At 38.4% G+C, this 25,574-nt stretch overlaps 4 protein-coding genes across 8 annotated transcripts in view; 1 reads left to right on the top strand and 3 right to left on the bottom strand.

Moving 5' to 3' along the window:
• The window catches only part of gnal2 (guanine nucleotide binding protein (G protein), alpha activating activity polypeptide, olfactory type 2), a 53,992-nt gene extending 47,989 nt beyond the window's left edge, over positions 1-6,003 (bottom strand). The window contains exons 1-2 of one of the 2 annotated variants that reach the window (XM_008279669.1): positions 5,703-6,003; positions 5,448-5,663 (exon numbers count right to left, since the gene is read on the bottom strand). In XM_008279669.1, coding sequence (XP_008277891.1) covers positions 5,448-5,663; positions 5,703-6,003 — 517 coding nt within the window. The remainder of the gene's footprint in view (positions 1-5,447; positions 5,664-5,702) is intronic. The other variant, XM_008279670.1, reaches the window with a different exon arrangement.
• A 4,732-nt stretch (positions 6,004-10,735) lies between these two features.
• On the top strand, positions 10,736-21,650 carry LOC103355756 (serine/threonine-protein kinase MAK-like). The gene is made up of 15 exons (XM_008279668.1): positions 10,736-10,807; positions 10,901-11,163; positions 12,984-13,038; positions 13,675-13,796; positions 13,998-14,077; positions 14,815-14,947; positions 16,248-16,419; positions 16,589-16,756; positions 17,369-17,716; positions 17,909-18,099; positions 18,177-18,298; positions 19,316-19,426; positions 20,676-20,789; positions 21,247-21,336; positions 21,430-21,650. The coding sequence occupies exons 2-15, from the start codon at positions 10,985-10,987 to the stop codon at positions 21,579-21,581; spliced, it is 2,037 nt and encodes a 678-aa protein (XP_008277890.1). The 5' UTR covers positions 10,736-10,807; positions 10,901-10,984; the 3' UTR covers positions 21,582-21,650.
• A 133-nt stretch (positions 21,651-21,783) lies between these two features.
• On the bottom strand, positions 21,784-24,072 carry LOC103355754 (transmembrane protein 14C-like). 4 transcript variants are annotated; one of them, XM_008279665.1, is made up of 5 exons: positions 24,000-24,072; positions 23,744-23,905; positions 22,558-22,659; positions 22,388-22,475; positions 21,784-22,276 (listed from the first exon to the last, which is right to left on the bottom strand). In XM_008279665.1, exons 2-5 carry the CDS (start codon positions 23,817-23,819, stop codon positions 22,216-22,218), a joined length of 327 nt encoding a protein of 108 aa, XP_008277887.1. In that variant the 5' UTR covers positions 23,820-23,905; positions 24,000-24,072; the 3' UTR covers positions 21,784-22,215. The 4 variants fall into 4 exon arrangements, with proteins under 4 accessions (XP_008277887.1, XP_008277888.1, XP_008277889.1 ...); XM_008279666.1 differs by having other exon boundaries at positions 23,744-23,890; positions 24,000-24,058; XM_008279667.1 differs by having other exon boundaries at positions 23,744-23,832; positions 24,000-24,017.
• Positions 24,073-25,138: 1,066 nt separating this feature from the next.
• Positions 25,139-25,574, bottom strand: part of pak1ip1 (PAK1 interacting protein 1) — a 5,311-nt gene continuing 4,875 nt past the window's right edge. The window contains exon 9 of the mRNA XM_008279679.1: positions 25,139-25,446. Coding sequence (XP_008277901.1) covers positions 25,289-25,446 — 158 coding nt within the window. The 3' untranslated portion in view covers positions 25,139-25,288. The remainder of the gene's footprint in view (positions 25,447-25,574) is intronic.

The following is a 25,574-nucleotide window of genomic DNA, read 5'->3' as shown; positions in this document are numbered from 1 at the left end:
ATTCATCATATAGAGCATTTGCACTCGCATAAACACTAAAATAGACATTTTTTCATGCATATGTGAACGTGTTATCAGCAAGTCTTATCAAGCGAATGATCAGAACTGGAATCACTGACTCACACTGTGGATCAGTTAAGCATTTCACCACCGAAACCCAACCAGAGTAGAAGAAGAATTTTTACTCTACAGCTTTACACTGTACAGCTATGACTTTTTATACATTTCTATTACTTTTTATGACCTATAGTCCCTTGATTGCACTTGCTGCTAGTTTAACTTGTAACACTTGCTTCCTATTGTGACGCTGATCATACACTGACTTGCAACACTTTATTAAATCTAACGTTTTACTGTTGTGCCCTAAAACACCACATCAGCTTCCTCATGTGTAAAAACCTACTTGGCAATAAAACAGTTTCGAATTTATCTGCTATACTGTCCCACAAACCACTGTCCTACACTCTCCTGACATAATGTACATCTATTAGGAACATGTTTTCCATGTTGCTGGATAAGACGACTCTACTCTACTAGTAACCCACTATAGTTAACTACTTTAACATAATTTAAGATGACCTATGATATAGTCCAACATGTATATAGTACATATACTTAGCCTGTTACATTTACTCTATAATAACACACTGCTGCCTAATTTACTATGGTGCACTATATTTGTTTACAGGACAAGTATGGTTTGGTAAATCCTACCAAAGCCATACATTACACAATTAAACACTATGATTTTATACTACAGATCACTTTACTACACTCCAAACTGCTCTAATAAGTGGCTATGAATTTACAGAGCCAACATGTGGTGTCTATATGTCTCCACACAGTGCTGCCTATAAAGCTGTACTACTACACCACACTACACATGTACATACTGGAACACCTGACCATAAATGTGCCACTGTTACATCACGCTACAACACGGGCCGCTCCACTACACTCGACTACGCCACACAATAAAGCACACTATGCATTTATTTGTTGAAAACGCGGACTGTAAATGTGCAACAGTTACTCAAAAGGCTATTTCCCATCTATTATTGTACACTATACTGCTCTATACCGGTTTTTAGAGCAAGCACGGCCCTATAGCTAAAAGCAGAGTGCTCTCTCTATAGTACATCTTTATATATTAGTGCTACACCACTTTACTCTACACTACTGCACAACATAGTACATTTATTTGAGAAATCTTACTGTAAATGTGCACCTGTTAGTCGCCAAAAGATGTACGTACTGTACACCACTGCACATTTCAGTTACAGTACAGTACATTACGAATTCATTTTTTCAAAAGAACTACTGTAAATGTGACAGCCAAAGTCTATTTAAGAGCTGTCTCTGGACAGATTTTGAAGTATAACCTGCTAAACTATATTTTACTTTACTCTGTACAGCATTACAATAGTAAAGGCCATTTTTCTACAACAGAATATGTGCATTTATTGTAAAAATAACAGACTTTAAATGTGCCACAATGCAAATACGACCCAAAAGCCAAAGCTAAGAGGCCTTTATATAAGTTTTTTGCACTAAATCTACTAAACTATACTATATATGACACTTTAATAGTTATTTCCTTTAATACACTCTCCCATACGTTGAAAGAAATACTGTAAATATGCAACAGTCAGACAAAAGTCTACATGTCTGTTGTATCCTGGAAATAAACTTACATAATAACCTGCTAATCTACACTTTATATCACTTTATGCAACATTACGATACTCCAAGCCTCTTTTATAACACACTATACGTTCATTTACTGTAAAAATAACATCCTTTAAATAGCCACATTACAAACATGACCATAAAGTTATAAATCTTTACACACTTAACCTACTAAAACCTACTTTACAAGACACTAAACTAGCACTCTACTTTATTATATTCTTGTATATATAAAGAACAATACTGTAAATGTGCAACAATCAGTTGTACACAGTCACCTGGTAAACTAGACTTTATATTACACTGCAGCTTACTTCCTTATAGGCCTCCTTTCTACCACATTATAGGTTTATTTCGTACAAAAAAAACAAAAAAAAACAGACTTTGAATGTGGCACAGTCCACCCAAAAGCTGGACAGGTGCTACAAACATGATCAAAAATCCAAACCTACGTGGTTTATTATATTTGAAAAGATATACTGTACATAAGTCACAGATTTTCGGTTTCTGTATTTCATCTGTTGTGCCTGGATGGATGTTACTCTCTTATATACTTTATGATACTCCACTGGTTTTCACAGCAGACATGGCCCGGCAGCAAAACTTAAACAGTTTCTATCCAGTGCACGGTTGCACACGACAGCTACAGTGGATTCATTTATAGAAATATGGATTTAAACTTACATTATAGCACAAAAACCATCTTTTATATCACACTATAGCCTTTGGATTCTGTGCTGTTATTTATTGGGGGGAAAAAAGACTTCAAATGTGCTACAGTCCAACCAAAAGCTGGATCAAAAAGCCAATCTAAGTGGTCTCTCTATATATATATCTTTATGCCCTAAGCCTACTGACCTGAACTCTGTGTGACATTACACTAGCACTCTCCTATACTTCACTCTTCTATACATTGAAAAAAATACCAAAGGACACTGTACACAAGCATGGTCCAGTAGCCAAACGCTAAACAGTCTACATACAGTACGCGTCTGTACACTACAGTTACACACTACTTTACTATGGATTCATATATTTGCACTATAACCTGTGGACTCCTAAGTTATTCTGTATATGACACTATACAGCATTACTACAAGTAGTACCACACTATATGTTTATTTATTGTAAAAAATAACAGATTTTAAATGGACAGGCATTACAAACGTGACCAAATGGCCAAGCTAAGTGGGTCTCTATCTATAAATCTACTAACCTCTTCTCTATGTGACACCAAACTAACACCACACTAAGTTCAAACACAGCCCATAACCAAAAGCTAAACTCTGTATATACAGTACACACTACTGTGACCTAAACCTACTGAACTGTACTCTCTGTGAAACTACACCAGCACAGTAATATGTCAAAATATTACTGTAAATGTGAAACAATCGCTTATTGTCTCAGGACAATAACTTTGTAAACTCTACTGTATATCAGACTATTCACTACACATTATAGAACACTACACTGTGCTTAAGCATGACCCAGAAGCCAAAAGCTAAATGGTGTATATACAGTACACACTACTATACCCTTGATTAAATTATTCACACACAAAAAAAACTGTAAATGCACAACAGTAAGCCAAAAGTCTATTTACCTGTTGTCTCCTGGACATGTACACTACTACTATTATTACTATACTGTAGGCCTCTTTTGCACCATATTTTATGCTTATTTATTATACAAAACAATCAAAAAAATATTTTATATGTGCCACAGTCACATTTAAGCTGGAAATACACTTCAAATACACAGTCTATGTGTGTTCTTATTCAGTGTATCAGCAAAACTGTGCAGTATATGACAGCAGCAGTAGTACTATACGATATTCTACCCTTCAATATATTGGAACACATTACTGTGAATGAGTCACGTAGTTAACATTCTTTGGTTTATATGTTTCATCTGTTGTCTCTGGATAGATGTACCTCTCTTATTATTATGTTTTTCATGGCAATATGGCCTAATAGCCAAAACCTAGATGGTTTATATACAGTACACATTTGTACACTAAAGTGACAACACACTCTACTACACTACGGACTCATAGCGTGATACACTAAAGTCTACAGTACTACTACACAACAAGCCTGTTTTTTTAACCACATTACGTGTTTTTTACTATAAAAACAACTGACTTTAAATGTGCCACACTGTGCACACGACCCAATAGCCAAAGTTAAGTGATCTCTATATGTTTTCTACTAAAGCGACTAACATGTGCTCTCTGTGACATTACACTCCACGATACTACGCTTCTGTACATGTCGAAAAAAATACTGTCAGTGTTCAGCAGTCACACAATCTATTTACCTGTTGTGTCCGAGACATATTCTTAAACTATAGCCTGCTACAGCCTCTTTTCTACCACACTATATGCTGATTGTAAAAAAAAACAGATTTTGAATGTGCCACAGTTCACTACAAGCATAGCCAAAGATAAATGATCTCTACCCAAAGTATGGTATGTGACAATACATTCAACTCTAATCTATTCCTCTGTATGTTAAAAAAAATACTGTGAATGTGTCAGTAAAACAAAAATATTGGGCAAAAAAGCCAAAGCCAAGTGATCTCCGTATACTTTTATGCATCAAACATACTAAACTGTACCCTATGTGACATTACACTAGCACTTTACTATATTATACTGTTCCATAAGTTAAAAAAATGCTATGAATGCATCAGTATGTCAAAGACTTTTGGCTTATATGCTTCGTTAGATGTCCATGGACAGATGTCACCTTCTTATATATAATATTCTACTTTAGGAGTCTGGTTTTCAGGGGAAATATGGCCCAGTAGCCAAAGTTAAGCGATCTCTATAAATTTCCATGCACTAAACCTACTAATCACATGACACTATCACTATATTATACTCTTCTACATGTTTAAAAATGACAGTACATGTGTCAGCTAGTCAAGCATCGTTGGTTTAAGTGGTTCATCAGTCTGTGGACAGATGTCACCTTCTTATATATAATATTCTACTTTATGAGTCTAGTTTTCAGGGGAAATATGGCCCAGTAGTCAAAGCCAAGTGATCTTAAACCTACAAAACTGTCCTCTGCATGACACTATCACTATGTCATACTCTTCTACATGTTTAAAAATGACAGTACATGTGTCAGTTAGTCAAAAATCGTTGGTGTATGTGGTTCATCAGTCTGTAGACAGATGTCACCTTCTTATATATTATATTATACTAGTTTCCAAGACAAACATGACCCTATAGCCAAAGCCAAGTGGTCTCTGTATACTTTAATTCATTTAACATACTAAACTGTGCCCTGTGTGACACCACACTGGCACTACACTACACTGAACTGTTCAATATATTTAAAAAATAGAGTAAATATGTCAGTTTGTCCAAATAATGAGGTTCATATGTTTCATCTGTTGTGCCTGGACATATGTCACTCTCTTACATTATACTATTTTATTCTGGTTTTCAGGGTGAATATGGCCCAGAAACCAAAAGCTAAGAGGTGTCAGTGTACCTGAGTGTTCATGTCCATCCTGACAGGCCACATTGGGCTTAGATGATTATTAAATATTCCTAATAATAATCCTAAATGTATCAGGACAACAGGCCCCACATCTCCATCATTTGTCATTGACAGCCGCAGGGGGTAGTGTTCACTGCCGAGCCGACAGATGTGGCAAAAGGCCTCGGCAGAGCGGTGGCAGAGCTGTCGGACAGGCCGGTGCGTTTGGGTTTCTAATAATAAAGTGGAGGTAGGACCTACCGAGCAGCAGCAGCCGGTGCGTCTGCTTGTACTCCCGCTTCAGCTCCTTCAGCGCCCGGTCAATGTTCTTACTGACTTTCTTCGCCTCCTTCTCGGCCTCTTTCTCCTCCACCAGTAATTTGTCCCAGTTTTTCTGCTTTTGGGTGCTGGTCTTTTGCAGCAGCTGTAAGCGTCGGCCGCGGTCCTTCCCCGTCCCCTTCCCGCTGCCTCCTCCACCTCCACCGCCGCCACCACCACCGCCTCCGCCGCCGCCACCTCCACCTCCGCCGCCTCCGTTCTGTATGAGCACACCGTCGGTGCCGGTGTCTCCACGGCGGTGCTCCCCGGCCGGGAGCCTGGCAGCAGGGTCCCCGGGGCGCACCAGGCCGCCGCCGCCGCCTCCACCGCCGCGTAGCGACGAAGTCTCCCCGCATCCCCCGGTGTCCTCCTGGCGAGCTCCCCCGGCGCGGGTCGGCACGGCGGCGTCCGGAGGCTGGTCCGAGTCCGAGGTAGCGTTGGAGATAGAGCCGCTCAGGTCCCCGAAGAGCCGGGGACGCAAACTGTAGCACAGCCCCATGTTGAAACCAATATTTGTCTGTGAATGTGATTTCTCATAAATTAAAATATCAAAAAAAATCGCCGTTGCGCCGCCAGCCCTAACGAGCCATCGTCACACCGGAGCTCCAGCGGTGCGATTTAGGTCCGAATTTGAGCCGAAAATGTGAATGAATTATGCTCCGACATTTGCTATATGTCATTTTGCATTTTCCCCAGTCAGCCTTCGCTTCGTAGTTAGTGGATCACCTGATCCTTTAGTGGACACTGCGGGTCCACCTTACCGTAAGTAACCAAAAGCACAACCTTGGAGGAAAAACGCGGCGATCCGCTGCGCAGACAGTCAACAATCCGGCTGCACAGTTGTTAGGTGCAATGCACGGCACGTCACATTACTACAGTATGGCCATTTCGAGAATGCTGGTCATGATTTTCATTCCTCACATTTCATGCCTGCATGTCTGAAGCAGTAGGAGTCTCCTGCAGACGGCTCAGACCTGCGCTCCTATTTTAAGAGCAACAAAGCGTTTCTATATTTGGCCTCGTGGATATTTATTTAAAAAATCACACATCCTGCACACCAGATTACTGAAAACACAATAGGGGATTTAAACTTGTAGGACAGCTTTTTTTTTTTTTGCTGTTAAATGAAACTAGGATCTATAGTCTGTGAACATCAGTCATTTGTGTGACACCTTGAATTTATATTTTAAGAATAATTGAATGTGAAAGTGATAATGAAAGTATTATTAATATGCAGCATTTCCATGTTATTTATGAGCTGTTGTTCTTGTATATATTCACATTAAAACATGTCTTGTTATTGCACTGTAACCCTGCTTTTACTGCCCATACTACACAAGCATGCAGCAAATAAAAGGTCTTTATTCAACCTCAGGGTAACTATGCGTAGCTTTGTGTTTCCTATGTTGTGCCTGTTTCTTCTGAATGTTAGGGTTCAACATCAAGACACAATCTGTCTTAGACCAAACTGCAAAAAAAAAAACTAAAATCATAAATACCTTTATTTATAACTTTATGTTGTGTAATATCTTTATTCTTAAATTCTAAAGGTTTTACTGTCTCCTCAACTATTTATTTATTGGGATTTGAACTACAGTTGAGTGGTCATGAAATAACAGAAATCTATGTTTTATTAGTGCATAAGTGGATATGAAAAATCACTAATTAGAATATAATCAGACATGCACTAGATGTAGTAGAAGCATAGTGTAATCTAAAATGTCTAGGTGGAATAGTTTTGAAGACAGTCTGCTAATATTTATTCAATATAAACAATGCATGTAAGTATATAAGATGTGTGAGTAACATGGACGGGTATACACAGTATGATACAGTATGAACAGGATGAACAGAGTGGCATAAACACATTGAAAATATAAAGACCATCTTGTCAATATTGTAGTTTTTATATACTATTGAATGTGAATGAATAAATGGCAGGTTACTTGTGTACACAGTGGAAGCCAGTTTGTGCTATTTTTTAAAGGTAAATGGTTGTACTGCTTAATTGAAACAAAACATTGTAAGTGTGACACACAAGGGCACAAATTAGCCCTTAGTATCAGGGGTATAGCAGCTGTACCTTAAAGCGATAGTGTGCTTCATTTTCCAAGAGCGCAGCACACTGGACTCATTTTTAGAGTCCCTGTAAATCTGTTCCCTAAATATGTGTCAAAAAAAACACAAGAAATGTTTTAATTCATCTTTCATATTTCTGTGAAAACATTCAAACTTGTGCTTTCGTTCTCAGTAACCCCCCTGCAGGAATCTTCTCTCCAACACTGTTTGTCCTCTTTGTGCTGAATCGGTGCTGGATCAAAACAACATGATGTTGTTTTCCAGCTGAGGTTCACTTGAACAAAATAACTGATGACCAGTGACCTTTGTGGCATGAATAATTAGTTAAGGATCAGGAGACTTAGTGGCTGCCTGGAGGATTGGGGCCAAAGACACAAACACATGCAGGGATGAAGGCAAACCACTAGATGGAGGCCTTGTAAAAGACATTTCCAGGGGAACAAGCCAGTCAGTGGCAGGCATTAGTGGAAACTTGTCAGCAGTGGTGGAGAGGAGTTAAGGACATTCACTGAAATACTGCACTTACGTACAAGTTTTAGGTATTTACTTGGATTTTTGCCATTTATGCTGCTTCATACTTCCACACAGTGTCGACATTTATCTGAAAGTTTTAGTTCCTTTTATAAAACAAGCTTTTAATCTCCCATTATTCATGTAAGTCACTTTTACCTGCTGCCATTGTTTATAAAAGTGGACATAAAGTAGTGCGAACCTGCAGCAGCTTCAACAATAACATGCTTCTGACACACTGATGTTCCACTATTATCAATCTAATGAGGCCATATATAATAAAATATCAGTCAGAGGGAGCAAACCAGTGCTTGAACTTTCAAACTCAAGATTTTTACCACATTTTGCTGCTGATACTTACTATATTTTGCTTTGTTGACAGTTTTACTCAATTAAAGGTGATATCAAATATCTGTAAAATAATTGTAAAATAATAATATTTTTAGCTGATTTAAATACAGTAAAAAAGAAAAAGCAGTGTATTTTGTGGTCACACATAACACAAGAACAAAATACTGTTTGTAAAACAAAATATTTCTTTTAAAAAATCGGAGTAAAACTGTTAACCTTTTTTAGAGTGTCATTTTTTTTTTAGTACTTTAAAATCTAAATGTTCAATTCTTATGAAGTATTATACGTGCATTTTATACGTTTTATGTAGGACAGTGTAATTCTGATTCATTTTATTTTGGAAGTCTTGTTGTCTAGGAGACAAACGGGCAGAGCTGTTAGCATCACTTTCTACATCACCGTCCTATTGAGCACAGAAATGTCTCCTATGGTGAGTTTACTTTACTCATTTTATGTAAGACAGAAAAAAAAATCAGTAAAAATGTCTGTTTTGTTTAAAAAAAAAAAAAAAAAAGAAGTCATTTTTACGGAATACAGTCAAAAACAGGCGGCTAAAGTTAGCTTATTTTGCGCTTACGCTAAAGTATTTAGCATTATAGCAACGTTAGCTGTGTTAGCTAACTAGTTCAAATATATAACAAAGTTTTCAGATAAAAGGGTGTAAAACTAATCCCCAGCTCACGTCAGTAACAACGCTTTGTTCAACATTAACATTAATTACTTCAATTTTAAGAAGTAGAAGCTAATAAACACAAATTTTAAAGTTCTTCAGGTTGTTAAAGCATAAATCTGTTAGCTGTGTTGCACACAATGCACTTATTCACTTTTCTGCTTTAGCACAACAAATTAGCTCACTGTTCCATTTATAAAGGCTTATCTTGTCTTAAACCACGCAATATGAGTAGCTTAAATTATTGTAGCTATCAGTTGTTATTATTTTAAGATTCAAGGAGTCTTTATTTACTAGCTGTTTGTTATTATTGTTGTTTATTTTTAGCCATTAAGACGATGCACTAAAACATGTATTTTTCATGCACTGGGTAATGTTGACATTTTGGAATAATAGCTTCAATTGCATGATTTCTTTCAGACTAATGAAAAAAACGCATGTAAAATACACTTTTTGGTGTTTTTCATCATTGTCCAATCCAGAGATCGCTGAAAATGACTGGACTCACGTTTGACTGTTTGACCTCTGACCTACTGCAGAAGACCTGCAGAGTCTTAGCATTATAATGCATCCATTACCTTAACTCACCAGAGAGATTTTTTTGTACAACTGAGCTGATGAGAACTAATAAGTTAATCTGCAATATTTAAAAAAAATCTGTTTAACACAAAAGCCAAAAAAGTATTGCCCCCCGCTTTAGAAATATCAGTCTTCGCTGGTTTTCTTAGTCTTCCATTGATAATAAATTCAATATGTTTGTGATTCTTCACAAACTGGGAGCACAAAAATTGTTCTCCTTCACTACTTCTAATTGTTCTATAAAGCATTAGCTGATTTATTGTTAATAAAGCCACTGGATATCACTCATGACTTCTGTTGAAAGTGTAGCCCGATAGAAAGTGGTGTCATCACTTAAGACATAACCTACTTTACCTCCTCTGACCTGGTCTCCCATCATTTATAAATACACTGACCCTAATTTGTATGGCCAACATGTACTTACTCCTGTCCAGTGCAAAATGTGGGTTAAGTGGATATAACAAAAAACCTGGCATGACTGAACAGTTAAAGTCGGAAGTAACGAATGACAGCACAGTAAGTTAAAGTGACCTCCAAAGGAAATGACTGATGCATTCATTGCTGTTGTGCTTCTGTTTGTTTGGATGGAATGTTTTTCAGTAATGATAATGATATTGGAATTCCCTTATTGAAATAATTTATACAAACATAGCAAACTAAATGACACATATTTACATTCTCTCTTTGTGAAAATGTGCATTTCTCTTTTTAAATTGGACTTCAAATTGGATTCCTCTGCTTCTAGTTTAGTGGGATCAAACTAAACCACAGCTGATAATTTTACAAAATAGACTAAGTTGTATTGGATTGGTTGAGATGTAACACCAGAAACAGCCAGGATTGGATGCAGGTAGAATTAAGTCTGATAGCTGATGCAATAAAAAACAGAAATGTGTCACTGTGGTTTTATTTTTCAAATTCAAAGGACTTAAACCACGTCTCTATGTTTTCCTGTGAGTCTGTTTCCTGGCGCACTGCTTCAGTCACATGACTTTAATCCACTTCTCCTCACAGGGGCTCGCCCTTCCTTTGTTAAGGCTTAGCTTGGGATAGGTGAGACACAGTGCAACAGGCAGGATCCAGACAACATCACTTTCCCACTCTGCCTTGCCAGGTAAACCACTGGTATATCTATGTCTATCTATATCTGTATCTGCAGAGAGAAAAGCAAAGGATGACAGGATGTTTTATTTCTGCATTTCCACAGCAGAAACCTTTGTGTAGCCTCACAGCAGCAGGATAAAGCAGCACAGAGGTGGCTGATCTGTGGAGGGATGCTAGTGTGTTTACAATGACCAACTGCTGGAGTGTCGGGGACTGCCAAGGCTCCTTGCTGAAGGAGAGACTGAAGGAAGGCTCAGTGTGGACGATGAACCGGTACACCATGCTCAAGCAGCTGGGCGACGGCACATACGGCAGCGTGCTGCTGGGGAAGAGCAACGAGACCGGGGAGCTGGTGGCCATCAAGAGGTGAGTGGAGCTCAGACAAACATGGTCGGGACGCACAGTACTGTTGTTTTGTCTAAAAGCGTTAAGCTGATTAAACCCTGAGTGGCTGCTACAAGGCGCTTTGCACTTAAACATGCTGCATCCTGACAAGGCTCACGTGGATAAGAAATTAGATAATAAAGTCAAAAGTTGTTTTTTTGTTTTTTTGCTTGCATCATGTGTTGCAGGAAATAAACCTTTAAAATGACAAAGTTTGGGAAATTATGAAGAACAACAGATTCTGTTTTACGAGCAGAGCTGATCTGACATAACCTCCTTTCTGTTTAACATTTTAAGAATGGGCTGTTTTTGGCTAGAAATTAGAAATAAATGTTTCTTGAGGCTCCGCCACGCCTCGTTTGTAAATGTAAGGGTAAAGGGCATTATGGTACTACCATGGCAGTGACTGGAGGGAGGATAGGAAGCATATTGTGAAAGTAAAACTTGTTACACATTTATGTCCCTCTCTGGTCATTTAACCCCTAAAACTTGTCTCTGTGCATCACAGTTCCCTGTTTTTTACTAAAATAATCAGGTCCTGCCTTAAATTTGCTTACATATAACTCTACACCGTTGCTTTCTCTAAAAAGTACAGATCTGTGAAGTCCCCACCTCTCTCTCCACCCACCCAGCCTCACTTGCTGCAGCTCAAGCACACCAGCTCGCCTGCAACTACTACACACTACATAATAGCAAGTTGTAATATTGGCGCAATTCAGCCATACTTTTTTGAACTGGAAACCATCTCTGAAGATGAATAATGATGCAGAAATCAGCACCCTGCAATAACACCACATGCACATGTAAACTAAAACGTGATTTACACTGATGGTGGTCTTTGAATATCAAAATGTTTGTCATAAACTATGGGTACAACAGTGATGCAAATTAATGCCTATACTTGACTTTCATTTGAGGATTATGTAGCAGTTTTGATATTAAGATCTCAAACGTCTTTTCACACAATGATATACACAAGAACAAAAACAGGAGAAAATGTAGCTTTAGGTTTCCAGAAATACCAGACACCATAAAAAAAAGCAGGTTTAAATACTAAAATCTGATCCTCTCTATATCACAACCTTCCTAAATAGAAACTTAAAACAATTTCTCAAATAAATGACCTCTGTTTATTGGCATACTGTAATATTCTTGTTAAAGATACAGCTCAAAATGAGAGAACTGCACTACATGGTGGTAGCTGAACTCCTAATTAAACTGCCTGACTTTCCATCCATCCATTATCTATACACCGCTTAATCCTCACTAGGGTCGTGGGGGGCTGGAGTCTATCCCAGCTGACTCAGGGTGAAGGCAGGGGACACCCTGGACAGGTAACCAGTCTATCACAGGGCTACACTTAGAGACAGACAACGAAGCACCTACAGACAATTTAGAATCACCAATGAACCTCAACATGTTTTTGGACTGTATGGGAGGAAGCCGGAGAACCCAGAGAGAACCCACACTGCACAGGGAGAAAACTCCACTCAGAAAGATCCCAGGTGTGCTCACCGGGACGGGAACCGGCGACCTTCTTGCTGCGAGGCAACAGTGCTAACCACCACTCCACCTTGCAGCCCCTGCTTAACTTTGTTGATGTAAATTCTGAATAATTTGCTGACATTATGTGTGGCTGACTCTGAAAAATCTAAACTATTTTTGTTTGCTTATCAGCTGTTATGAACCAAACATAACTGCTGGAATACACAGACATTTGGACACTGACGTAGCTACTTAGGTGGCAACATGTCAACACTAACGTATAAAGTGTAGTCTACATGTGTTTTATTCCCCAACAGGATGAAGAGGAAGTTTTATTCTTGGGATGAGTGCTTGAATCTAAGAGAGGTGAAGGTAAGAATCTTTGTGGTTATAAGATGATGCAGCAGCTCAGATGAAATAAATGTTAAAAAAACTCACTTTTGAAGCTATAACAGGCATTACTGTCATTTTAAGTGTGTAAATGTTTTTTGTTTTTTACAGTGGAGCTCCGTGAGTTTTGTTGTTGCACCTACAAACTAAGCTAAACAACATTAATAGTTTATTTTTGTGGTATAGTTGACATGTACAAGTCCCGTCAGTGCTGTTTTTTAAGTATTAAATAAGGTTTTATTCATGTTGTTAAGTTTTAAATCATCTAAGTTATAAATATGTCATAGTCTTCGCTCTAACTCTCATTTTACCTCGTTAGCTGCAAACTGATTTATTGACATACTTTATTCTGGTCCACAATTGTATCATAAGTTTGATCCACTGAACAACCAAATGAAGATGCTTTCAACTGACACTGCCCGCGCCTGTGTGTTAAAAATAGCGACAGGCAACAGGTGATGTCGAAATTATTTTGGAAGCTCAAACTATTCTGGGCGTGCAATGTTTTTGTGCAGCTGAGAGAAAACAATAATTTAGACGCTGTGTTTGGACATTTGAGGTAATTTACCTACATAATGAGATGATTGCTAATGAGTATATTGTATGTTGTTTCCTCAGTCACTGAAGAAGCTGAATCATGCCAATGTGGTGAAACTGAAGGAGGTCGTCAGAGAAAATGACCACCTGTACTTCATCTTTGAGTACATGAAAGAAAACCTGTATCAGCTCATGAATGAACGGTAAGAATACATCAGAGACAAAAAAAATATCTTCGCACATGAAGTTATGTTAAAGCAAAATCACATTGTGTGTATCATGAACATCAGCCTTTTAGTCATTTCTGTGATTTAATTCTGCTGTGTGTTTTTTTGTCACCACTGGGAATGTGAGAATTATTTGGGTCAGCTTGAGTCATCACGTGTCGGTCTCCGTTTTTACAGAAACAAGTTGTTCCCTGAGTCAGACGTCAGAAACATGACATTTCAGATATTACAGGGACTCTTCTATATTCATGAACATGGTAGGTGACTTCAGTGAGGCCCTTCAGTGCAGACAGATGCTGTATTTTCTGTATTATAAAGTGCTGTCCACTCTATTTGAGTATGTATAATTCAGCAAACAAAAACATTAAACCTGAAAATGATATAAATGGGCATACTGGACAGCTGATCAGGCGTCACAGGATTTTTTTTTTCAAAAATGACTCACTTCTCCTGTGATCCAGTGAAAAAAGGAGGTGTGAGAGCTTAACTCAGCGAAGTTTTGCTCCTCAGGAAGAAAATAAATCCACTCTGTTTGTAGTATTTGTGGGTATTTGTGTCATTCCCACTTCAATAAGACTTAACTGTTTGCAGTGTTTTTTTCTTTATCCCTTCTTTCTTTCTTTTGTCTTCCACCACTTTGCTGCTGCCAGGGAAGATAAGATGTTTTCTGAAAATGAGATAAGGAACATTCTGTTCCAGGTATTATCTGGCTTAGCATTTGTGCATAAGCACGGTAAGAGACTCCTTCTGTCTTTCTCTTTTCCTTTCCATCTAATTTAAAGGCTGTCAGGTTAAATCTTCCTTTACCTGCAGATGTGTTTCAGTCAGGAGCCTTTGATTGGCATCAATAGAGGGTCGTGTCTTGGTGGTAGTGTTAGTGGTCGTGATAGTGATAGAAGCTAAAAGGTGACAACTGTTTTGTTTTAGAAGATCATTTTAATCTATGCAAATATAACCATCAGAAAAGGTTTACTTATGTGTTCTTATTTTTTAGGGTATTTCCATCGCGACATGAAACCAGAGAACTTGCTGTGCATGGGCCCGGAGCTGGTTAAGATCGCAGATTTTGGACTAGCAAGAGAAATCCGCTCACAACCACCTTATACGGATTATGTGTCCACGAGATGGTGAGGCAGATTTTTTTTTACACGAGCGTGAGAATAATTCCTGTAGATACAAAAATGTTTCCAAAACAAACAGTCTGCTGTAAAATCACTTAGCACAAGCCTTAAAAAAGACTCTTGGATTAAACTGATACCTGGCAAGAGAAAGATAAATCTGGTTAGGAGGTGGAAAGGAAGGCAGGGTGACTAGACAGAGGATAATCAGTGTTGGGATTATTGAAAGGTTTTTCCTGGATCAACAATGGGCTTTTGGGGAGGCTTAGATTTAAGGTTAAGGGTTTATGGTTAGCTGACAGTAAAGGTAATGAGTCTATGTTACCAGAATGAACTTTCCTGTGTTTTTTCTGACCACATGGTAAGCAAAAATATCCTTGCATAAATGACAAACCAGTGTAGCAAAACCTTTTTTTAAATAAACTGTTATTTTTATTCTCAATTCTTGCCATTGTGCTACTAGAGATTTTCCTTTTGCTGTAGACTAAAACCTCTCTGGGGGGCAGTAGAAATTTCTCTGTGCAGAAAAACCCTGTATATGGGTCTTAATTGGCTGCTCTTCTCTATTTAGTTTACATAATAGAATTAATTTCTCGCTTAGAACTTAAATGCAAACCTCTCTGTTGACAGTAAAGTACAGTATGCTATGCAGTACCCTGTCTGATATGGGATTGTTCACCTTTGATTAAACAAGATTAAAAATCTATTTCCGCCTTTGTCCTTTAGCTATGCACATATGTACCTTTGGATTTGAGTTGCCTTTTACTTGTTGCATTGACAGTAGTGAAAAATTACATTTAAAATATTCAACAGTGAAAGTTTAAGCTGTTGGGTGTATTCTTTGTAATTAAAAAAAAATTACTTCTACATTAGAATTTATTTCCAGCAAGGCAAGGTCTGTGCGTAGCGAAAAGGGGACACCAACTCAGGAAAGATTCTTAAATGTAAAAATGTGATTACAATTTTAAAGATTGTGAGCAGTGAGAAGGCAAAATTTTCCCAGATAAATGCTTTAAAACTTGGGCAAATCAGGGCAAAACTATCCACAATACAGGATTATGCTGGTTGCTGGTAGAGGAAGCTAAGACAATATGCTCTTTAGTAATCTGGACGAACTGACCCTTTAATAATAAACGCTGCAGCTCTTCTAGAGATAATGTGCAAAATATTACATTATAATCCAACGCTGAAGAGGAATTTTGTTAATTGAGGTTCTAAAATGCAGCAAGAAAACTGAATGTTTGTGACAATGTAGTTAAATAATTACGTGCCAGTGCTCTCTCTTCATTCCCCTGTGCTGTTCTGTCAGGTACCGAGCTCCAGAGGTTCTGCTCAAGTCCAACTCTTACAGCTCTCCCATCGATATCTGGGCCGTGGGCTGCATCATGGCGGAGCTGTACACCCTCAGACCGCTGTTTCCAGGCAACAGCGAGGTGGACGAGATCTTCAAGATCTGTCAGGTGCTGGGAACGCTGAAGAAGGTGAGGAGCCGTCGTAGCAGGTGTCATGTCGTGGTTCTGCTGGGGTGGCAGCTGTAAAAAAAAAAAAAAAGCAACCAAATTTATCACCTTCTGCACTTTTACTACTATTTAACAGTTGTTTTCTTCTTCTGCAAAGTAAAATAATAACTAATGACTGTCCCCACATCAGTCTGACTGGCCTGACGGCTACAACCTGGCCACCTCGATGAACTTCCGCTTCCCAAAATACACCCCCACCAGCCTCAGATCGCTGATTCCCAACGCCAGCAACGAGGCGATCTCACTGATGAAAGACATGCTGCAGTGGGACCCCGAGAAAAGACCGAGTGCTGCTCAGGTACATTTAAAACCCATTAAGTTTTCATATGGATCAGCTGGAATGAGCACAAACACTGGCTAGCATTGAGGCGACACTGTTTGCAGTCCTTCTGGTGAACGCCTTTATCCCGAGCACCTTTAAGTACCTTGAGTGCATCTATTTTTAGCTGCAGTGGTCCTGCAGTGTGAATCAATCAGCTTACCTTGGCAGTTAATGCAATACCAAACGTGACATTTGGATGTACTGAGGTAGTGCACATCCGCTAACAAGTCGAGGTTTGAGACGGACGCAGACCAGTGTGAAAAGTTAACTGTTCCTTAAGCTTTTAAATTATGAAAAAAGGATGTGCATATTGGTTAAGTACTTTACTTCAGCTGTGATAAATGTGCATTAGCCGTTTGTCTCCTTCGTGCAACATGTACGAGTCAGTATCTTATAAACTCGAATACATCCCCTTGTTTCTACATTCTTTCTCAGAATTTTAGTGTTTCATCATAATAATCATACTTTTCTGTATGCTCTTACTGTGCTTATTTTCTTGTTTTGTGCCACTTTGTAAGCTTCTCTTTCATGCACAAATATAAATCTTGCTGATATTTTTCACCGTTTTGTATTGACTGTGTTTTCTAGGCTCTGAGGTATCCATACTTCCATGTGGGACAGTCACTCGGTGCCCCTCTGAAGTACTCAGAGCAGCACAGGACTCAAGAAAAGGCATCTGAGGCAGCTACAGAACTGAAGCCACTGTCCCTCTGTAAGACGGATCTGGACTCTTGTGAGCTCGGCAAGTCCCAACCAGAACCGCAGACCTGCAGCCGGTCGCTCCATCAGCCTCTGCAGCAGATCCCCCTTCCTCAGGAGAACATGGAGGCCAACACACTCCAACTAGTGTGTCCGATGACGGAGGGGCAGCAAGAACCTCTCAGCCTGGTGAAGAGCAGGCAGCCAGGGAGCTGCAAAGCTGTAACTGTCAGTCAGGTAATGTCAGAATGCAAACTATGTTCACATCAAAGACCTTAAAAATCTATTTCAGCCATGTTTAACTTTGTTGGAACTTTCATTTCCTGTTTTTATACTTCCACTTTTGATATATTTCAGTGACACTAGAGTATATTAATGTTACAATAATACATGTTCATTTTTAACATGCAAATAATCTTTCTTCATCAGCGAGGAGCCGCTACAGGAGCAGAAAACAGTGTGTCCGTGGCCCGGACCGGACGCCGACGATGGGGTCAGACGTCCTTCAAGTCGATCGACAGCTGGGACGATGGCGACGACACAGATGCCGGAGTTTCCATCTCTAAAAAACCCACAATCGCTTCTGTGAAGAACAGGGCTCTGGATGGGTCCAGCTGCCGGTTAGACAGCTTCATATTCAAGTTAAAGTTTCTCCATTAGAGTTCTGAAAAAAATACAATAATATGTTTTTATGTAGAATTTCAGAGTCAAAGAACATCTCGGGTGCAAAGCTGCCGAGCAACGCTGGGCTGAGCAGAACCGACTCCACCACAATGTCCGCCAAGCAGCACTACCTCCGCCAGTCCAGATATGTGCCCGGTGAGAACAAATGATCTAACTGTACCTCATTAACCAGCCTCTCTGGATTGGAGGTGGAATAACACAGTTTTCATAATTGTAGCTTAAAGTTTCCTTTATCCAAGTCATGGTAGTTGAGTTGTAGATGGAACCAAAAGCTGAACACAAAACAGAAATTTAACAGAAAGTTTTGGTAAATCAGAAACTATTTATGTTACAGTTATTACATGACATTAAAAAGGGAACTCTTCTCACTAAAACCAATAAACAAAGAAGCAGAACAACAAAGAAAAGACCCAGAAAACACAGAATACACTGAAAGGAGTTTGAAAAAGGACACAGGTAGTAGACTGTTGGTTTGGGTTGTCAGTCTGTATACAAACCAACTGAAATGATGATGGTACTTTAAATGTACTAAAAATGATAAATCCAAATAGCTTTCAGCAAAATTTGATCTGATCAGGCCTTGTTCTTTTACTACTGTTTGTCTGGATTTTTGGTTTTCAAAGCTGATTTAAAATTATTCTGCAACAAAAACCTAAAGTCTGAAGCTGCAAAAGTTCAGGTTTATTTACTGGAGAAGGTGTTCTTGTGAGAACCACATACATAAAGCCACCTTCCACTATAAAGGCCTCACTAGATTAGAATTTTTTATGCATAAGTGTTGTTGTAGTTTTGATTTTAGGTTAAGAATATGCCTGTTTGCTGAGAAATCCCAATGGTCTATTGGTGTGGTTATCAGTTTAATTGTGTTAATCATATATACGTGATTAAATAATTTTTAGGTTTTAGTTTGTAGACTTGGTCATAATCTACTCTCTACTCATTTTACATCTAGTTTAACACTGTTATTCAAGATAACGACATCTGGGACTAATCAATCAGTCCCCTAACTGGGTTTAAAGAACTGACTTAGCTGGATGAGAATAAACAGGATTAGGTTAGCCTGATAACTGCATGTTAGACTTGAATTAAATAACTGGTCTATGGTTTATGGGTTCACTAACACCAAACTGTTTCTGTTTCCGTTTTTTTCAGGCGTGAATCCAAAAAGCAACTCCACAGTAGGAAGCCAGGGAGCCACCAAAAAGATGTGGAGCAACTCATGTTCAGTCAAAGCAGCAGGTCTGGAGTTTCCTCTGGGCAAAGGTGAGAAAGATTCCACGATTAATGCTACAACTTTTATGAGAGAGAAAATGTTTTTCATAGGACATTTATCTGCCTGTTGTCCTTTGTAGTGGAACGTAATGTAAAAGTTGTTCATCCAAGCTGTGGTTTTATCAAATGTTTGGTGCTTTTTGGGGATAAATTGTGTCATATGATGGCAGAAAACCAACCTTGTCCAAATCTTAGCGCACATTAAAACTGATGCATAATCATTTATAAGCTCTGTTTGATACAGGTTTGCTGAAATACTGGAAGTTGTGATAAGAAGTGTTCAAATTCCAAGAAGAAAGGTCTTCTCTGTAATGACAGTTATACTTTAGTTATTTTATTTTCATTGTGGCCCATCTTTTTTTTTTTGTAAGAGTAAAAAGCTGTTAAAGCCACGTTATGCTGTTTGTCCATCCAAGACTTTGGTCTTACAAATCTCACCTCCTTCTTTATTGTCTGCTCACTCTTCCTTTCATCTTTCTCTGTTGTGATGTGGGTTTAGATGTTAGTCTTCCCAAAATAACAGATAAGCAGCGTCTGAAAGAAAAGACAACAGAGGATCTTGATTTTTTCAGAGGTATCTTAAATTTAAATTTAGGAAAAAGTGTACAAATTGATGTAGATTGTAGATTGTCATTACATCTCAGATCATCTATATTGTCGAACCATTTCTGATTTCAGATTTGCCTGAATTTTTTATAGCATAAAATACTGATGTTTATGAAGATATTTGTGAAATGTTGACTTGATTTATCAAATATTTTCCAAATTGCCCGTCGACCTACTTTCAGCAGTTTTTTTTCGCATATTGAAATTTGAAGCTATGTTTGAATGACAGTATCTCAGGAACAAGATATAAGCTATATTCATATCTCAACAATCAGAGACTATTTGATCAGCATGTCCAATATTGAAGATTTCAAATAAATGGCATAAGAAATAACCATGAACATTTCAGGCTTTTATCTTTAAATGTTCCTGAATTATTGTTGTTCAAACAAAACCTGGAATTGTAAAAACTCATGCTTAAAGTGGGTCAACGGGTGACAAAAATATCCAGAAAAATAATTGACATTCAAAAAGCTAAAATGTCACAGATGACATTTTAAATATCCATATGTTATGCTGAAAAGTTTCAAGCAACCCTGATGATTTGAGAAGGAAGTACGCAGTTCAAACTACATCACTGTTTTCAGCTGCTTTAAGCCGTAGTTTTAATCTGTTTCCATCTCATCATTTTCAGACCCCTTTGTGAGCAACTCCAACACCAAGACTCCTTTTCCGCCTTTCCAGAAGACCGAACCAGGAGCAGGACGACAGAGGATCACACTGGCACCCATAACATCGAACCCCGCTGGTAAATATTGCCACAGACGTTCTTATGTAGTAAAGGTTGAGCCAGACTTTCTTGGTTCACTGTTGCTTAGCGTCAATCAGACAGCACGAGAAAATACATTTTTGGGTTTGAAAATAGCAAAACTTGAGCACTCTTCTTTAACTTTGTCGCGCGTTCTGGTGGTTGTGTGATTTGATGGTAATGTTCCTGGTTTGTTGCATTCCTTCTCTCTCCATTCAGTTAATGTCTGTTCATGCTTTCATGCTCCCCAAGGAAAGGCAGACATGGCATTAAAAAACACTTCTACTCCACTAAACTTTAGCACAGCACCCCCTGGAGTTAGGAAGCAGTCATGAAAGGATTGTGACTGATTTCTTTACCAGAACCATCAGAGCCAAACCTGATCGATCTGCTCAGTGTTGTCTTTCAGCTTTCATTTTTTTTTCCAACTTTCTTTTTCTTTCTGTGAATCTTCTAGTTGATCTGTCATCTGCTGCTGACCTAAGAGCAGGCTCTAAATCCAAACCATCCAAAAACAAGAACTCCTTAAATAAGCTCTTAAATGAAGGTAAAAAAAAAAAACAACACATCGCTACCAAGCACAAAAAAGCAACTTCATGTCAATTTCTACACTTGCTCTTCTCTTTCATGTTCATTTCAGAGACTGAAGGACGGAGGTGCAGATCTCTGAACCCTCAGATTCCTGGATCCAGCGCCGGAGCTGCAGCCAAACCCACTTTCTCCAGAAGCACAAACCTCCAGCCGGTGCACGGACGAGTCGACTGGACGGCCAAATACGGAGGTCACCGGTAGCACAGCGGCTCCACCACAGACTCGTGGGAAAATCTCCCAATGAACTTGAGCTGGAAATGTGTTTCACTGCTGCTAACTGTGCGTAGCAACATTTCCTGCTAGTGTTGTTTATTACATTTTGTTCAGTGTTATACAGGTGGGTGGTAACTTCTACCGTCAGTATTTTTTGACTAATCATCTAGAAAATGAAATAAAGTCATTATTTTTTATACTTGAGAGCGTTTTATTTTTTCATAGCAGCAAAAAAAGATGCAAATGTACAGTTTTTGTATTAAATTGCAATCATCAAATTTGATCATGTATATAAAATACAGCAGAAAAAAAGTACCTCTATGACAAGTGATGTGTGTTTTCAAAGAGAAAGGATTGTTGCTAATATCAGATTTTGATAGACTTGCAGTGTTGCAGCAGCAATTTCAATTTCACAAACACACCCTAAAATTTTACAAATATATACTAGAGGAAAAAATGTAATTAAAAAAAGATTTGGTAGATTTGTTGTTCAACGACTATATATATACAACTGCATTTTGTAATATGTTTTTGTAATTACACAAGACTATAATAGAAAATTTCTCAGTGGGAATGTTTAAATTTTATGTTGAAAGTATTGAAAACGTTGATTTAAATACATTCAAGTCTTATGTGGTCGCGTCTTCAACATTCCAGTGACGATCTTTGCCAGCATCAGTGCACTGAAAACAGACGACAGCATCACTTGACACTCAGCATTAATAGATATTCATCATTTTGAACACATTTGCTTACGTGATGCAGAGCGTTGTCAATCACACTCCGCGCCTCACCTTGCTAAAGTCATTAAACCAGCTGGCATGAACTTCCAGGAGTTCAGAAACCTGAGTCCCATCACGACAGCCAGAGTTCCTGCTGTACCTGCATTCAAAGAGAAACCGTTGCTGCTGCGAGTTTGCAAAAGTTGTTGCTGTCAAAGTTCAACAGACAAAAACCTGCTCACCGAGTGAAAGCCACACATTCCTGGGATTTTGAGATGTCAGATAGGCGCCGGCTGCAGCCAACAGGCCGAACAGGAGGCCGGCGACCAGAGACGTGACGCTGCCTGTGGAGGAGGTCACGCTGATGTTTATCTGCATTCAAACTCTGTGCTTGATCACCGACATTAGACACAGAGGTTGGATCCCTCAGCTGTCTCCTTCACTCTTACCTCGTTTTAAATCTTCCGAATTAATCTTTACTATCCTGTTCATATGGCTGTTTTCTGTGATTCTTGTTTGTTGTTTCTGCAGGTATTTCTGGTTCTGAAGGTCTAATTTGCGGGTATTGGTTCCAGCAAGCTGTCCAGTGTTTATGTGCTCTTTGTTTTTTCATGTATGATTTTGGAGGGTCTTAAGTATAATTTCTGAATTGGTCAAGTGCTTAATTAGAGTATACATCACTGCAGGGTCTTAGCTTTGAAGTTAGTCAGGTTAATTACTATTACATATAATTTATCAGGTGTTTACACTAATATTACATTTATTCATGTGCATTTTCAGAAATTAAATTATGCAGGATCTTAACTGTAATATTTAAATAACTCAGTATAAATAAATATATAATACCATAGAGTTTTAACCTTAAAAATTAAACTTGATAAAGTTGTAAAAGTCAATTTTCCAATCTTTTTTCTCTGCTTGAAAGCACTTTGGTATAACGGCCATTGTTTTAAAGTGACTTTACTCGACTAACACTGAGCTCAGCATGTTTGCATTTGCAGTTCTCGTATGTTTTGTCATTCACTGCTGAAAAGTAATAAATAGGAAAACTTAGGAAGGTTAAGTAAGGAAAGAAAAATGTTTTGTATTGGCCATGTAATTCTAGAGCCCTGCTATAAATCTCACATTTAATGAAGTTTTATTGCTGAGTTGTTGTTTTTTTAATCCTGAAAATGTTTATTTATTTTTAATATTTTATTCTCTCCATTTGAATCAGTGCTGTGAGAGAAAACACGTCTTGATTTGAAGAAGATTTACTGCAGTGTTGTTATATATATCTATTGAAGATAATGTTAGTCTGAAAACTGGTTTATTTGCCTCTTCTGTGCTACAAACATGTGCAAAATGTGCAGGAAATGAAAATATCTCTTCTCTGCATTTAGACACATCCAACTTCTCAAACGCTGCTGCAGCTGCTGGACGTCCTACCTGCTTTCACATAACCCAGAACTCCTCCAGCTGACACCAGAACAGCATAACTGAGCCCGATCCAGTCCAGAGCCATCAGAACCGACAGTCTGCAGCAGAGAGATCCACTTCACCAACTCACGTCCCTTTACCGGAACTGAACCAAAACTGACCAACAAGTAACTTTAAAACACAAAATCAATTAAGTGAGACAAACATTTCAGAGGTAACTTTCACACAAAAAAATTACGTTAAATATGAAATAATCCAATTATACCTGATTTAAACAACAATTTCCAAAACAAACTGAAGTTTGAATCGTTTCCGCACTAAAAACATATTCACTTCCGGGGTCATTTATTCACCTTCAAAATAAAAGCACATACACAATATTGTTAGGTCTTTACACAACTATTACATAACTGCTATTTAAATTATTAATAGTCCAATAAATTTATATAAAATGTTAGAAGAGGTAAGGACAAAACTGAGAGAAATAGAAGACCGTCCAAAGGAAATTTAAAAAAAAAAAAAAAAAAAGTCAAACTCTGACTCTGCCACCAAAGGACTGCTCATTGAGCTACTCCTGAAGCTCATAGACCACAGCAGTGAGAACGTGGCTTGAAACCACCGAAAGTAAACTGACAGGAGAACAAATTGCATCCACTCTGATGGAAGCTCTTCCCCAAAGCTTTGCGAAGTTTTTACCATCACTCCGATGTACCTTCTCATAGTCTGAGGGACAGCTTGGACTCTTGAAGTTGCCAAAGCTCAGTTCTCACCGTTGCACATCAGTATAAGACATACACGCTCTAATGAAAAGACATCCTGTGATGTTGATCGTCTACCTGGTGATTCCTGCAGCATTTTTAAAGGCAAACCTGCAGTGAACCTACAGATATCTGGAGGCTGGATACAGGTGGCTGGTGGAACAAGTGTGGGCCCAAGTCTGTGACCAGGAGCTCTACTTCACACCCAAGAATCTCAAAAACTCGAAGAAACAGATCTATAAGATGCTCCTTAAAAAGTCTGGAGACGTACACATCATTATAGCGTCACTGAAGTCGAACAATCCAGAAATAGCAACAGCCATCGCGTGTCAAATTTTGTTTATGAGCCGTTTCTTCTATACAATGTTCAAAAATAGTACAAAAAAATGGCAATCAGTGTTTCCCAAAGATGACAAATGTTTTTTTCACTATATAGATATTGATATTAATGTCCTAGAAAAGAGCAAACCAGAAAATTCACATTTAAGAAACTGGAATCAGGATTTTTTTTCCTTAAAAAAACCTCCTAAAACCAATTAATTGTATAAATAGCTGGATATTACTTTGATAGTTAACAAATAATTAATTATTTCTTGCAGCTGAGATTCATGTGACTGTATACAGCTCAAGATATTAAAGAGTCCACTGATGATAAAATATTTTTATTGTCTCTCATCTCACTTTCCGTCGTCCTTTTTCAGCGCTGACAGCAAACATATTCACAAATTCTACATTTTATCACCTCCAGGTGGCAACAAAAAGCAAACGCACACATACAAACATTTTGACTGCTTCTCTATTTTCCACTGTCCTTTTTCTTCTTCTTCTTGGGTTTGCTCTCGTCTTCCAGAATGACTTCTTCTGCTGCAACTCGGACTCGCTTCGTCTTTGAAAGTTCCTGCAGAAGTTCTGTGGACAGAAACAGAACATTTAAAATGGTGTCTGTGAAAGTTTACAGTCATATATCAAATACTTGGAGATTTGTTTTGTAAAACTGCCCGTCGACCCACTTTACAGTCTGGAGAAACAGAGTGACTATTATACCTATTGAATTCACATATCTATTGGAGGGCTGAAGGTGG

This window comes from Stegastes partitus, unplaced genomic scaffold (assembly GCF_000690725.1).
Source record: "Stegastes partitus isolate 25-593 unplaced genomic scaffold, Stegastes_partitus-1.0.2 Scaffold167, whole genome shotgun sequence".
NCBI classification, from domain to species: Eukaryota; Metazoa; Chordata; class Actinopteri; family Pomacentridae; genus Stegastes; species Stegastes partitus.
The sequence above is the reverse complement of the archived record's forward strand: the minus strand, read 5'-3'. Positions and strand labels throughout refer to the sequence as shown.